The 16,420-nt window shown below is 40.6% G+C and overlaps 1 protein-coding gene across 3 annotated transcripts in view; it reads left to right on the top strand.

Moving 5' to 3' along the window:
• LOC123024450 (protein TANC1-like) overlaps positions 1–16,420 on the top strand; it is an 81,190-nt gene that overhangs the window by 12,213 nt on the left and 52,557 nt on the right. For 2 of the 3 annotated variants that reach the window (XM_044432159.1, XM_044432158.1), the window contains exons 1-4: positions 4,712–4,896; positions 5,048–5,152; positions 12,091–12,221; positions 13,328–13,517. In XM_044432159.1, coding sequence (XP_044288094.1) covers positions 4,734–4,896; positions 5,048–5,152; positions 12,091–12,221; positions 13,328–13,517 — 589 coding nt within the window. In that variant the 5' untranslated portion in view covers positions 4,712–4,733. Of the gene's footprint in view, positions 1–4,711; positions 4,897–5,047; positions 5,153–12,090; positions 12,222–13,327; positions 13,518–16,420 lie in introns of those variants that run through there. The other variant, XM_044432160.1, reaches the window with a different exon arrangement.

The raw sequence follows: 16,420 nt of genomic DNA, 5'->3' as shown, positions 1-16,420 counted from the left end.
TGCTTCTGGTTGGCCAGGTGACAACTGTGGCTAGGTGTGCCATTGCCAAGCCTAGTCTGGTAGACCAGTTGTGCCTGCTGCTGAAAAAGGGGCACTTGGCTATAATCATGCATGTCATAGTTATTTCAAGGTTGAATTACTGTAGCATACCTTTGAAAAGTTCAACTGTTACAAAATGTGGCAGTGAAAGTGATAACCAGAGCCAGATTTGTGTAACATATTTCTCCATTGTTCTGCCCATACTGGCTTCTAGGTAATTTCTAATCCTAATTCAAAGTCTTTTAAAACTTGATCAGTTTGGGACCAAATTACCTGAAGGATCTGTTTGCCAAGCCTTTGGATTCCCTGTCCTGTAGAATCAGAATGGCCTTTTCCCTTGGTGGCCTTTAGATACCAGACCAAAATAGCTTTTCAGTATGTGGGCCTTAATGATTTAACTCATTCCTTAATTTGGCTGAAGAATATTACAGTTCTTGTTATTTTCTGTGTTGTTCAGTTTGATTCCTAGTGTTTAGCTCACATGAATTGTTCCCAGATTATTGTGTAAACTGTTTTGGGCATCACACTGTGAACTGGAAACATGGGATATAAATATTTTAATAAAGATGTACAAAAATATTGATTAAAATCAATAAGTTGCCCTGATGAAGATTATCTGTCAGTATTCTAATTGTACAGACCAGCCTTTCCAAAGCTGGGTTCTCCTGATATTTGGACTGCAACACCCCTTAGCTGCTGCCTGGGTGACTAGTGGTCAAGGTTGACTGGAGTTGTAATGCAAAACATCTGGAGGGAGTAGATTGAGGAAAGCTGGTATAAATGATCTTACCTGCACGATCCTCTCTGGCTGGACAGTTTAACAAATCATGCAAAATAAATAAACAAACCACCCATCTTTTGTTTGAACAGGTTTATCATTTCTGCTTCTCTGACTCTTACTTGAATAACATATGCAAGATACTGCAGGCATCATATCTCATAGTGTTTCCCTTTGTGTTGGCAGCTAGCTCTTCAATTGGTAGTCTTTGATGCTCCAGAGAAAGTGACAGGAAAAGGGGTGATTCTGTTAAGGTGGGTGGTCAGTCTTTCAATCAGTGAGCCATGACAAGGGTACTGTAATAAAAGACAAGACTATGTTAAAGTATGTTTTCTACTCTGTCTTTAACCCAGGGTGGCTTTATGTTCACACAACTGTTCTGAAATGCTTATTTATTTATTGTTGTGAGCTGCCCTGAGGCTTAGGCGAATGGGGCGGCATAGAAACTTCAGAAGGAAGGAAGGAAGGAAGGAAGGAAGGAAGGAAGGAAGGAAAGAATGAATTCCACCACTGCATGCAAAACATGGTTAAAGGCTTACAAATTCGACCTTATTTTAATATCCACATGTAGCCATTATGCAGAGTTCATCTAATGTTCCTCTGCTAATGCAGACACACATGCATAACACCTCTAATGTCTTAGAATTCCACACAAATTTGTAATACGCCATTTGCTGAATAGTACCTCAAATGTGAACAACTGAAATTTTTATAGCTACTGTTTACTGGAAAACAGGGCGTCTTAATTATTTACACAGCAATCATATGCACTAGTTACGCCTGCTGAATGGGGAAGGATTGTTTCTAAATCCTATTGTGTCCATGCAATTAAAAGCTGCAACTGCACGAAGGGCCTGGGAAGAAAGGAAGCATCTTGTTAGAGCATGAATGTGTCATACAGTTACTTGGGTGAGACGGTTTCTATGAGCCTATCATTCTTTGTGTGTCAAGTTGCATATGAGTGCATGTACATGTCTTTTTCTTCCCAGACTTTTCTTCTGGATGCCTTGTAGCCAGCTTGCAAGCCTGGAATGTGTTGTATATTATTCCACTGAGCTATAGTTTCCCATACATCCTATTCAGTACTAATCTATATGCCTGAGTTCTTGAGCACATTGCTTGGAGTGAAGGGGCATTTCATCGGTTAGGTCTGCAGGGTGCTACAAAAGTCCCATTGTGTACTTTTTTCTTTTTGGTCTGGCTGTAGCTGTGTGGTTAGGGTATTGATCTTCAGTATGAGAACTTTTGATTATAGCCTGCTGCCTCTGTGTATTGGCTTGGTTGCAATGTCATGGTTATAGTGTTGCCCTTTGTAGAAAAGCCTGGCTCAGATCTGCAAGACCCAACTCAGGAAGATTGGTCATGTATTTGCCTTTGCATTTTAATGGGGGTGGCCTTTTTCATGCCAAAGCAAATGAAGCAATGGATTTAGTACCAAATGCAAAAATGACGGCTTGGAAGATGAGATTGAAGCAAAGCTTCAGACTAACAGGATCTTAATTTTTCAGTAGCGGCTGAGCACAGTAATGGCTTGCTCAGCTCTTCCACTTGGCAAATGGACTTGACAAATGACCTCCCATTCTGAGCAGAGTTTCTCTCTCAAAATCCAACATCCAGACCTGTCCACAATCAAGATGATCATTTGCAGAATTTGCCTATAGCTGAGAAAATAGCTTTACCCTCAGGGTTACGTGAACTTTTGACTGCTGTTAGAAAACCAACCATGAGTATATCCTGTGCAAAAAAGTGGACTTCTTTTTAGAACTTTGTAACTGCTGTACAGATCAAACCCTGCAACTGCTCTGTTGAGCATGTTCTTAATTTCCCTTTCTTTTTGTTTGAAAAGGGTCAAAGGTGTCTTCATTGTGAGTCTGTAATTTTGGCCTATCACCAGCCTATAGATGGTTCCTCAGTTGTTTCCTCACCCAGTTATCCAACCAGTTATTCATGGAGTCAGCAATGCGCTCCATTGATCTAGAAGCTGGTGCCTCAATGGATTCTGTTGGTTGTTCTCCATACCTTTGTAGGGAAAACATCTGAGCCACTGGAAATGACAGATCTCCACCTCCTCTTTTGAAGAGCTGCAATCTTGCTAGCAGTCACCTCAGCTAGGAGGGCAACTGAAATATGTGGTGTCCAGATTGGCCCAGCATATGTCGTGTTCCATAAGAATATGGTGGCTCTTTGTTCCAGTATTGCTTTTCTGCCCAGGGTTGTTTCGGACTTCCATTAAAACAGGATATCAGGGGGAAAAGCCTGTCTTTTTTTCCTGCGGCATTTTCAGAGATGGAACAAACGTTTTACACTTTGGACACCAGGAGGGACCTGGCTTTCTACTACCCCAGAACTAAATCTTTCCCTCAGTCTCCATGTTTATTTTCTTGTAATGGGGGGGGCAAAGGAAAGAGCTTCCTGTTTCTAAGAGACTGTGGTGGATTGTCCAGACTATCCCACTAGCCTATGAGCTGGCAGTCTCTAGCCTGTAAACTATGTGGGAGTACATATTGCAAAGGAATGCACAACCTCCATTTCATTTGCTACAGGGGTCTCAAATGACTGCCAAGCTGCAACTTGGTCTGTAGCATTAACTTTAATTCATCACTACTGCTTGGATGTCCAGGCAAGGGCTCTTTTGGTCATGCAGTCATAACTTAAATACTGATATGATGTCACCAGAAAACAGCTTCTTATTGTCCTTATCTGTAAACACTCAGATAACCATTCAAAAAACTGCAGCCTGTCTTTACATTCCCAGGAATGAGATTCTGACCCACACATTTCCTATTCCTATTGCATTGCCATTTTCCACTGGAATACCAGTGTTCTTTGGTAGCTTTCAGAAACAAGCTGCTTTTTGTGGTGTGCCTGTTTTCTTGTCTTTCTCCATTGCAAAATGCTTGCTCCATCACACTGATGCTAATGCATATGCGGTACTGGTATCACAGTAGAATTTGCAGTCTTCACCTGTGGGTTCTTCATGTGACCCCTTAACTGCTGAAATAGAGAGAGCCCTGTGCTGGGGAGGCATTGTGGCTGCTCTTGGGTGTGTGTATCTGCAATATAAGTAGCTGGAATTGTGACTAGGATCTGTGATGAACTGGTGGAATCTTAGCAAACACAATATGTTGGGTATCTTTCCTTGGGGTGAATTGGCGGGGGGATGTGAGAGTGCAACTCATTGGTATTGGTTTGGATATTATTAGTAATAGTATTATTTCATCGTTTGATCTTCTCTACTACAGAGGCTAAATAAAATTCTAACTTATTAACACCAGGATCATAGGTTAGGCCTGTTAGATTTTTAAAGCAGTTGCTTCACTATTTGGAGCATTTCTCTAAAAAACCCTTAGATGGCAGTATTGTTCCCACTGTGGTACTATTTTCGTGAACAGAATTTCTGTTGTGCATTTAATGTTTCCTGTAATTGTTGCATTCAGTAGAGTGTGCTGCCATTAATAATGTAAATACTGAAATGAAAGTAGTGAATTCATTTTCTTAAGTTTGATGAACATAAACTGTTGATAAACTGTTTTCCATCTCAACCCGAAAACTAAATAGATGGCTTTAAAATGCCAAGCATGTTTTGGTTTAATTTTACTAAAATTGTTGTCTCCCTTTCTTTTTAAATGAACATATTGAGAGCTAGCTGCCAAACAGATCTTTCTCCTCCCCACCCCACCGCCCTCTTACAATCAACATTGTGCGTCATTTGCTTGGGTAGAAATACTGTACTCAGTAATATAAAGCTGCTGGATGGGAATATTTGGAGTGTTAAATGTTGCAAGCTGTCTGCTTTGTAATCCTTGCCTCCTGGCTTTCAAAGATTATACTAGTAAACAGGGTTATCTTCAAATTGAGGTGGAAAACAGAGGTTCTGCCTAGAGAGGCTCAGTCTGAGGCTGTGTGTGTTTCAACCATGTCAGAGTCACACTCTTTACATATGCTAGAGGCTGCTTCAGAAGCATCACAGCAAGGAAACTGCTTTTGTTCCACAGCAGAGTTTACATTCCAAAAAGTGAGCCTGACTAGAGCTTGTTGCTGCTGCTTTTTCCCCCTGACAACAGACTGCAAGAGTGGAAGTACGAGAGAATTCACTATCTTTCTTATAACATGGGTAGCGTCTGCATCACTTAGCTTTGCTTTTGGAGTTGTTCTCCTCCTCCACCTGTCTTCTGAAATTTGTGTCCTGTCTGAGCAATAGTAGGTGAGCTAAAATGTTTCCTGTTGCAGGTCCCATCAGGAAGCCCAAATACGTGGAAAGCCCCCGAATACCGGGGGATGCAGTCGTCGTTCCAATGAGGAAGGTGTTGGAACCAACTGAACACAACCAGAATGGTGAGTATGTGTGTTTAGAGTGGTTTTACCTTTATTAAATGATTGGACTTTGACTTGAAAAGGAAATGGCTATAAAAACAGTAAAAATTGTACTCTTTGTATAGAACCGTTTTGCAGATATTGTGCTAGGTTAATATGTGCCATGTCTAGCAGCCCAGAATCCTAGAATGGTGTAAATATTCCAGTAAAATTAAGAATAAGATTTGTGGGTCGCTATTACTGTGCGAGTAGTACTTGGATTTTGCTTGCTTTCAGTCTTTCAAGTGAAAGTGTTCTACTTTGCTGTGTTAAAGAGATGTGTCTTGCCACTGCAGTGAAAAGCTTACTAAATCAGACAGCAAATAACAATAGATGACTGTGTTGGCAAGGCTGGTAATAGCCCAACCCTGGAGTTAATTGGTATTCTTGAAAAGTTCCAAGTTCATTAAATTTGACTACAGCATAACAGAGCGTGGTTTCAATGAATGTCACTGTGAAATGAGAATCAAGATACTCTGTTAGTATTTGTACAATAATGAGGATTTCATATTCACTGTGATTTTAGATTTATAGCCTAATTGATACCAGTGGACTCAACATACACCTTCAAGCTAAATACACCTTCCTTGTTTTTCTGGAGCTTTCTATCTGAGACTGAGTTCACAACATCTCTTTCCATAGTGGTAAAAGTTTCTAGGAGAGACAAACATTCCTCTGTGGAACCCTGTCCACATTTTTTGTGCATATCTGGATTCGAGAGCAGAGTATGGCCCCATTCTTTTAAATTCACATCAGTGTAACCTATATTTTGTGACTGTCTGCATTTTTCTGCACTCTAGACCTTACTTTTCACAGTTAGAAAATCTGTTGAACTTTCAAAACATGTTAAAAAGTATGCTCTGTCTAATTTTGACATGGAGATTTTATCCCAACTTTTTATTTTTATAGCTGTTTTATTCATTCATTTTTGTACTGGCCATGGCTGATTGACAGCAAATTATGTTGTTGTTGTTGTTGTTAAAGAAGAGCACTCTTTTTGCAGAGGAAGCTTTGTAGTTATTAGTTGCATGATAATGGTTTATTCTTCCATCGTCTCTTAACTCCCACTGTTTAGTGGTTCTCTTTTTGGACAAGTGGGCCTTGCTCTTTTGAGCCCAAAAGGTTACTAAAGACCATCATATAAACCCTGAGAAACAGATCACTGTTTGCTAATTTAGATGGCTTAAGTCTCCATCCTCCTGCTTCCATATGGCAGCAGATTTCACTGTCACTTGGCCACTAGCCTGCATAGTATATACAGTTAAAAAAAAAGTAACATCATCAGAGATGGCAAAGGAACAAAATGTCTAGCGTTTTCCCAGCTAGAGGACATGTACCACTGGTGACTAAGAGGCATGCCAGTAGTAGGAGTTTCGTTTGCCTACACAAATTGATTCCAGTTCCACATTTATTCTGTGGCAACTAGCATTCTCATCAGAACACATGAGCAATAGCGCTTAGTCTTGTGGGAGGCTCTTTGTAGATGGATTCAAGGAAACAGGTGAGATAGACCATCTGTATGAATGCTCTGTCATGTCTCTTGCATCACATTTCAGGCACAAATCCATACCACTGCATTGCCCATGATGTGTTTTTTTTTTCTGGGGGTGGTTTGTGCACAAGTAAGTACAAGTGTCATAAAGAAAGGCTTCACACATTCCAGGTATTTCTTCCACACGTGCGCACACACATGCACGCACACACACACAATCATGCACTCACGCAGTTATTGAGGGACAGACCCAGCCCCTATTTTCCCCTCTGTGCTAATACAGTTACATGTGATGGCAGGTAACTGTGGAAATGTGTACTCGAGCTCCACTTTCCTTGCAACGTTGTGCCCGTTTTCTCCCTTGCTTTCCCCAAAGCTGATACAGACAAAGACCAGCATAGAAGGAGCCTTCATGGTACTTCTGGCTAAGAAAAAGTGTGCTCCCCACTCACTGTCCTTGACCTTGTACTCTGCTGTGGCTGTTGATCAAAAGATGTGCTTACCGGGGTTCAGATGGTTGTCTCTTCAGGCTAAGTGTCTGTTTGACATGAATAGCAATATTAGCTAAGATGACACTGCTTTGAAATGTGGAATATCTTTGGTGTCAGGATCTGGACTTCCCTGGGGCTCTAAATGGTGGCCAGAACCGGTAAACCCACCAGTATTTGCAGGATTGGTCCCAGGCCCTGCTGGAGCTCCTGGCAAGTTCTTCCCTCCAGAACTTACTTCAGCAACACAGGTCTTCCTGTCTGCTGTAGTGCCTGCACCGTGTCCCACCCAGATCCTGTCTCACCTCAGTAATGCAAGTCTTCCTGCCAGTTGTGGTGTGGCTTGGCTCCTATACCTTGCCTGACCCTGCTGCATTTGGACCCTTGCTGTGAATCTTCCTTTGCCATGTTGCGTCAGCAATGCAGGTTTTCCTGCTACCTTGTCTGTCCTTGCCATGCATTTTGCCTTGCTGGGTATCCTGCCTAGTTACCCTGCCTCAAAGTACCTGCAATTCTGTTTGTCTTCCTGTTCCTTGCCCTGCCCTGGTATGCATTTCTGGTTCCTGAACTGGCCTGCTCTGTGACTACAACCTGGACATGCGATTGAGCCTTGCTATTTGACTTGGACTCTGTCTTGGCTCAGGTTCAGTTGCCCTTGTCCTGGTGCCTCCGTCTTGTGTTTTGCTGCCCACACCTCAGCTGCTTCATTTGGTCCATTTGTGGCAAAAATATGTGGGAAATGAGAGATGAGATGTGTGGATTTATTTTTTACACTGCTTAGCTTTTCTTTGTATTAGGTAATGATAGAAACAGAGAGTAGTAGTTCTGCACTAAAATATAAACACTAAATATAAATGAAAACTGAAGTGGAGGGGAGAACCCTTTTTTCCCTGGAACCTCATGCTAATTTTAGTCAGTGGCACTAGAATTTCTGAGTTCCTGTCCATAGAAAATTCTGAACCACTTCAGTAAATCTAAATATATTTCTTAAGTTTTTTGTTGGTTTATTCACATCACTACTTTTTATTTACACTTTTTGAAAAAGTATGTGGCTCTTAAATTCTTTAAAAATCTCATAGATTGAATTGGTTCAGGAGTAATGCTGACCCATGATTGTTGCCCTACTTCTGACAGAAAAACAAACCATGGCTTGTTTTCTTAGTTTGTGGCTTGTTTGTTCTGTCTTCTGCCTGCTCCCTGGGATTCCCTTCTGATTCCCAGATACCTTTGCAGCACAGTAGTATCAATACGTAGAGCGGCTTTTTAAAAAACTGCTTTTGTCTAATGCCTTTGCAGCATGGCACAACAATCCATGAACAACCCATGGTGCTGCATTCTTTCAGGAGTGTGTGTATTCATATTCTGAATATTGAAGTTCAATCCCCTCCCTGCCATCTCTCTCTCTTTCACTGAGGTTTCAAACTCAGTCTCCTCTGTATATTAATTTTGTTCAACATTCTATACTGGTAATTCCCAAATGAAAAATTGGGCCTTACATGTTTATGGAATTCTGTCAATGGTTTGCCATCAGTACTTATATCAAGAAATGAGAAAAAAATGAATAAAATGAGCAAAAGGCTTGGCACCTCCACCACACTGTGTCTTAGTATATCTCAGTGGACATTTTATTTTGGCAATTTTTGCTATGAAGTCTGTGACCCTGAAATTATGCTTACAGAAGTATCAGGGCCTCTGGTCATACAAAAAATGGGCCCTCACATTTGTACCACAGGTTCACAAATTTTCTATAACACACAACATAGGCAGAATAAATAGAGAAAAGGCAGAATAAATAGACAGTGGATACAAGCCTGTGGGTGACTCATAAGCCCCAGAGCAGAAGATTATGATCATCCTATGCAGAGTAGGAGTTATGGGAGAAATGCGCTTTGCCTCCCTGTTCTCTCACCCTGCATTTTTGCTAGACATTCTTTTTTGACTATCTAGCAAAGGAGTTTTGGAGGGAGAGGAACAGAAGCTGACAGAGGCTCAGAAAAGGTTGTATCATGTTCTTTTCAGTCTCCACTTGTTCTTCCTGACACGCCACTTGCCCCTTTGTCCCTCTTTGAGGTAGTATTTCCTACCTTGAAGAATCAGCTAGTACGGCTCTGCATGTCACATGCAGTAGGGAGTAGGAGAGGTTAGGAGCTCTGAGGCTGGAGGTCTGGACACTCTCCAACCTCAGAACTAAACATCCAAAATACCCTGTTGTCCCACAGACTCTGTCTAGAGACTATAGGTTTGCTCCCTAAAGAGACCAAAATCATATCTAGGCCAAAACTGTTCCTTCCTTGTTTACTAGCTCTCCATAGGTCAGATTCTTTATTAATCCCAGACACCTGACTAGGAGTGAAGTTTCCATGGTAAAACCCAGTGAGGATTTCTGAGCAGTAAGTACTGATTTTATCAAAGCTTCATAGGTAAAGAAAAGTTTTACAGGGAAGTTACATGTGAAAATATATCAGTATTGCAGGAAAGGTTTGACCCACAGTGATAAATCCATCTTCTGCCAGAACATGAGGAGGAGACATCAGAGTCAATTATATGAATCAGATGTAACTTATCTTTTATGATTAATTGTATTTGGTCACCCAGTGATTTATTTTCAGTTTCCATTGGTACTGAACACATTACCAAACTGGAATATAAATTCTGGATATATTTAACATGGTGAAGGGCAAAAGAAAACCAGCTCTTCTGTATCTTGGGCCTTGATGAGGCAGTACACGACAGCAGTTCATTCTTCTGGGTCTTCCTGGAGGATGTGCCCCCGCCCCTATGTCTGTATTTGCCCTGCAATTGCAGCAGGGTGCAGGAAAGCTGTGTTGTCTTAGGGCTCCTTAGGAAGAGACCCAGGAGAAAGTATCTTGTGACTTGTTGTGGTGGCAGTTTAGCAACAGGAGATGGGTCATGTCCTTCTGGATCTCCTTTGCTTGCTGCAGTGACAAGGGGCATAAGCCATAATCTCCTGGATCTTCTAAGGACATGGCCTGTATTCACATGTCCCCATTGCTGAGTGGCAGGAAAACCTGCCCCTGTTGTTAAGCAGCCCCCATGGCAAGTGATGTGGAGGGAACATGAGTTATGTTCACCTGAGTCGACTTGAAAATGCTGCTTGGACTCTCTGGGCAACAGTGATCCTTATTCAGTCCCCCTCAGGGCTCCCTCAGTGGTCCCTCGGATACCGGTGCGATGACTGAGTAAGGTGGAAGTGCCTCAGGATTTGCACTTTGCTCCATTGTTTGTCAGGCACAGCAGAGGCTCCAGAGTAATTTGACAGCTCAGGTAGATTAACAAACTGTGGTTTCAATAAACTGGGTTAGTATTATGTGCAGTACGACATCATTAAGCAAAGTATTGTATCTGCTTGTGCTTGCACAACCAGTAGAAGAACAATGCTGGCTCTTCTACTGTTTCCACGAGCCTACTGTTAGACAGAACTCATTGTTAATGGCATTAAGGAACAGAAGATTACTTTCTATAAGGATTAGATATTGTGTAAACTAAAGCTCTGAACAGTTTGAATGATTGAAAGACATGATGGGAAGAGAAACAAGGAGGTGTTTTCATCATTTGGAGGATATTGGAAAAACTGTTAAATCCCTTCCATTGAGGGCCCAGGCTGTTTTGATAGTTTAGCTCAAGATTAAGCAGATGTCTTGTCCACTACAGGCAAGTGGAATTGTCTTTCAGTAATTCCTCCTGAGCCAGTTGTTGCAATTCATTTAAGATTCAACTTGTCTTATTAAAGGTCACCTCTGTTTTGTCACAACACTACTTGGATACAGGAATTAAAGAAAAAAGGCATTACCCAAAGAACAACATTTACTTGCTTGCAGCATCTATAGGCCGCCATAAAACAAAGAGTTTATAACATTAAATAAAGCAAGTTGAAATGCAACAATGGAAATAATAAATTATGACATGGATTAAAACTCAAAGCTTGACAATCTCTGAACTGGTTGTATAGAGGCAAAAAGTTGATAGAATTAGTGCTTAATTGTCTACTCTCTGACTCATTTCACAGAATTGATTCTCAGTTTTCCTTTAGGCCACTTCAGGGATATGTAAAAGTGTTAGTTGGCATAAGTGAAGCACTTTGACGACCAAACTGGTGTGAAATGGGAGATTTTCAGTGGATTGAGTGATCAGCATAATAATAAGTAGCTCCATGAAAAATGGCAGAAGAGGAAGAGGCTTTTTTGTCCATTTCTGCCACAACATTTCCATATTCTAAGTCTTCCTTGAAGTTACTGTTACCTTATAGTGAAAAACCATGCTGGCATTATAGTGGGTACTTTTTATGTTTTCACCCATTAAGATCATGGCAAAGTCAGGTAGGACGTGTAACAAGAGACCAAGTTCAGGATCTCCAGTGAAATTCTCCCTATCCAGATTACACTTCCCCTGTATTCAAAGCAGCCCTACATCTTGCTTTTTAAAGTAAATCACTGGAGATCTAGTTTGACACGTGGATTCAAAAGTGATAAGTGCTGGGATCTCACCCAATGCAATCAGTGGGACTTAAAGACAATTCACATTAGTGGGGCTGAGTCCTAGATTTTAAACCTTGGGACAGCTACCTCTAATATATTTCTGCCATACCCATCCGTTAAGGTAATTGACCGTATTTGTGGGGGGTCATGGGAAATACAGTCCAATACATCTGCAAGACAGCAGGTTGGGGAAGGCTACTTTAGTATAGAATACTCTGGAATATAAGAAGGCAATACAGAGTGATATCCATTTCATACCCATATTTGCTCCTCTTTTGGAAGCTGTAGAATATTTGCTTAGAAAAGAATTCAAACTTGAAAGAACGTTGCTTCTTGTTAGTCTTTCAAAATATATCTCTGCAGCCCTGATTTATAGATTGTTTCTTCTCTTCTTCTTTGTGTGTGTATGTGTGTATGTGCATGTATGTGTGTATGCCGGCACAGAAACAAAGTCAGAGAAAGAATCAAGCTGTTCACCAGCGGCTCAAGAACTGATGACAAGGCTGGGATTTTTACTGGGAGAAGGGATTCCAAGCTCTGCCCAGATCTCTCCAGAAGAAAAACATGAAACTATGGTATGCTAGAGGAAATAAGTTATAAATAGCAGTGTGGCTCAATTTAAGAGGCCAACAACTTCTTTACTTGAAAAATATTCAATAATAAAGTTGTTAGCATACAGTGATATTTACTTATACTAATGCGTATGCCTGTAACATGTGTCGATAGCACTAATGAAAAAATAGAGCTGTGAGTCCATCTTCTCTGTGGCTTTCAATGTATTTATAAATAAATAAATAAAATAATTTAAGTTGGATGGAGTTCTGAGTGCACATGGCATGTTAATTTTAATCAGAAGCTTCCAGAGGATTTAAAGTATAATAGCAATATAATAATATTAATGCTTTAGTGTGTGTACCTCCCTGACAAGCATCAGAGGCAGTTGCAATAAATTTAGGGTGCTATCTGGCATGCTGGAGATGTGTAGAAAAAGGGAGATGGATTTGCAGCATACACAGTTTTCATTTTTGCATTTGGAAATCAGATTGAAATAATGATGCAGATTACATCTTTTTCTGTATAATACAGCAGCCATGACTCACTTGTTTATGCCATCTGCTTTTTCACATGTATATTTTATATGCACATGTACACTTCAAATTTTCTTTCAAAGGTACGTAATTATCTAGCCTTTTGTAGGGTCTAGGAGGTGAAAAGTGACTCTATAATATGACAGAAGTGTGTCTTATTCTAAAAGCTTTTTAATCATTTGTGACAAAAGCTTTTAAACCATGTCTTCCTTGTTCTTTTTGTTTCTGAATACCCAGTGAAGCATGGTCTGCATTTGGCCATCATCCTGAATAAGGCCTGGATTTTGCATTATCATTTCCAAGTGTGGTTCATCTGATCCATTTTTTCACTGTCACTTCAGAAATGATGTACTGAACTTTACAAAACCTGGTTACAGTACTAAGGGGCCATAAGCGGGCATAGTCTCAAAGGTAGCAACTGATTTCCCTGCCTTCTTGAGAAGGATTCAAAAGATCCTTTAAAATGTTCTTTAGAAGATCCATGTGTTTACTTTAAGTTTGTTTGGTTTTCTTCTTGGTATTAACTGTGTCCTCATCATAGAGGTATATGCAGCACTTCTGTGGGCTGATTCTTTGTTTCATTCATTTTTCAGTGCACGGTAGCTAGTCAAAGAGTCAGCCCCTGTTCTACACTAACAAGCAGCACTACGTCGCCTAGCACCGATAGTCCTTGCTCAACCCTGAATAGCTGTGCTGGCAAAACAGCAGCCAACAAAAGTAGTCCCTGTGGGACCATTAGCAGCCCGAGCTCCACATTAGAAAGCAAGGACAGTGGAATTATAGGTAAGCAGTTTAATTCGTAGTAATGCACTGGCTTCTAGCTATCTGTTTTGTTGCGTGCTTTTCTGTATCAGTAGGTGGGCTGCTGTGGGACTGCCTGGATGTATAGAGCCAGAGCTAAAGCTCTCTAGTCTTGATTCCTGTTAGTACTTGGCTCCACTTTCAAAATCTCCATGCTCCAAAAATTTTTAGAGAGCTCTTTCATTTCAATTAATTATGCTGTCCTCAGTGGTTCTCTTGTCTTTTTCTTGTAGGCATTTAGTCATGCTTAAACTTCCTTTTGATGAAAGCGCTTATTGCATTTGGATGGGACTGAAATTCTGAATTTCTTCACTATAGTATGATAATTGGATTCCATGATGTAGACAGCAAAGGATGTGGTTATGCTGCTGAAAACTATATGCTGGTATAATACAGTGGTTAAGATTGTTCATGAGCAGTGAATCTCTAAAATCACAGTTCAGCTGTTACTGCAACTATGAACTTGCTAGATAGCCCTAGGTAGGACACTGTCTTTCAACCCCATCTATCATACAGGAACAATATCATCCAGGAAGGACTGCCCAAAAGGTTACTGGAATAATGTCTGTGCAGCATACTGAGAACTTAGTTAAAGCACTAAAAGATTATTTTCTTATCCTGACATTTCTGTGTTCTGTCCTTTGCTAACAGCTGGAACAGGCCCTTCCTGGAAAATTCTCTGTTCTTTTTATCACTGCAGCCATTCAAGTTCATGAAATGAAGTTACAGCCTAGCAAAAGTGGGCAAACTTGTTGTGTGTGCTTCTGTGCGTAAGAGTGTCTGTTGTGGGGATGTGTAGCTCAGGTACAAAGCACATACTTCTTATGAGGAAGGTTCCAGTCTCATTCCCCAGGTATCTGAAACCCTGGAGAGCTTCTCCCAACCAGTGCACATACTGAGCTAGAAGAACCAATCACTCAATTTATAGAAGCATCCTGGTTGCATAAGTATGTATTTATTTAGGGGGCCTTTAAACTAGTAGTACCTGACTGTTCCAATTCTGCAGTGTTTGGAGAAAGATGCTTCATCCGTAGCAATACTTTACTAAGTTGGAAGTTAGCCCAACAGGACTTGTCTGACTGGAATTTTAGTTGTCTTCTGTAGCAGGCAGAATGTTGTTACATGTCTGGTGTGAAACATGAGGAATATGTAGAAAAATGTTGTAGTTTAAATACCTTGGTTTTAACCATTACCGTCCAAGAATGCATATTTGCTAGCAGTACTTAGCAGAGCGTATTGACTCTCCTTCTCCTGAATCTCTGGGAAGTCCAACAGCCAAGCTGGAACACTGGATATGTTCCTTCAGTGCTTGCAAAAGGCAGTAGTTACTCAAAGAGGTATCCCAGTGAAGGCAAACAATGGAGATAAATAGTGAAATGTTGTTTCTGTGCTAAGGGAGGCTGAAAAATTTCCTATCTACATGTACTTGTGGTGGAAAATATTTGTACTGAAGAGTAGTTTGAATGATTAATTCAGAATTGGGAAACCGACATAGTGCAAGAGAGGATTGGGCAAAATAAAACCTTTAGAACATACAGAAATAGTTAGGATGATATGGAACTGTATATGTGTATGAGTGTGCATGTGTTATACATGCCTCAAGATGTTATAGAAACACATAGGATGTTCTGTTGTGCAACAAGGCTGATTTAAAAAAAAATACCCCCACATACTTCCCTGAAAATACTGAAAGACAGTAAAGGGTTTGAAAGCTGGGCTGCACAGTATGTTTTTCAGACCTGTTTCCACAAAGGGACAGAAAAGAAAGTAGGATAGAAATGAAAATGAACTTGTACACCCGTCAGTATCCTCAGTCCCATCTATTTCTTATAGAGTTACTCCTTCTGCAATTATTTAGGAGTGGGGAATGTAGATTTCCATTTTCAAAGGAACCTTTGCATTTTCGGAGAACTCTCTAGCTGTTCATACAAAGATATTAAAATATTAAATGCTCATTCCATACAGATTTAACAGGTATAACTTTTGTAACAGTTGTTGGCAGACTCTACCCAACCGCAACAATAGCTTGTTCTTCTATACTACTTAAGTAGACTTCCATTGTATTTCCATTCCTGCTGTGTTATTCTGGGCCAGTAGACCCTTTGAGGGGAGAACTGCCCTTACCCTCCCTCTCCCACACTTTCTGCTGGCTCAGGCTTCTTGCCTTCTTTTTTAGTGTTTTATTGCCTTAGTTGAAATTGTCTCTGCCTCTACTGACATAATAGAGGTGAGGGCAGATTTTCATCTTTTTCAGTGAGCTAAGTAAGAGAAACGTCTGGGCTAGAGGCCAAAATGAGAGGAGAAATCTGGCAATATGCCTTCTTTTCAGTATTAGAAACTTGAGTGGAAATCTTTCTTGACCCACCTCTTCCTCTGAATTATTAAATGAGAAGGAACACTTAGCTCATAATATATCAAAAGGCCAAGTTTTTTTCCCTTTAATCGAAAACTGTAATAATTCTATCCTACAGAAGCACAGGCTAAGGTTTTCATCAAACCTGCACAACTATTTACAGTTTTTGAATTGCTAGTATTCTTGAAATGGGGTCATGTATTTCATGCCATATACCCTTAAATCTTGAGGTGTATGTAGTTGTAACCATTGTGAGCTGTCCAGGTGTGCTGTGGTACAATTGGGCACCATACAAATATTTTAAATTAATAAATAAGCATGCACAGTGCTTTCTGGCCGAAAGCTACCTAAGTATTCTGATCTAGTGTGTCTTGAAAGAACTTGTCAGCTTCCTTCGGTCAAGAAATACTGACAGAAACAGAGAAGAAAAAACTGACAACTAGTGGGAGGAGTAACTGGAAAAAATGAAAATGGCTGAGGGAGGGATGCAGTGGGATGGTTCAACAAAAAGCAGGGAGAAAGGGACAGGAGA

Source organism: Varanus komodoensis, unplaced genomic scaffold (assembly GCF_004798865.1).
Source record: "Varanus komodoensis strain SLA01 unplaced genomic scaffold, ASM479886v1 scaffold230, whole genome shotgun sequence".
Taxonomy (NCBI): domain Eukaryota; kingdom Metazoa; phylum Chordata; class Lepidosauria; order Squamata; family Varanidae; genus Varanus; species Varanus komodoensis.
The sequence above is the reverse complement of the archived record's forward strand: the minus strand, read 5'-3'. Positions and strand labels throughout refer to the sequence as shown.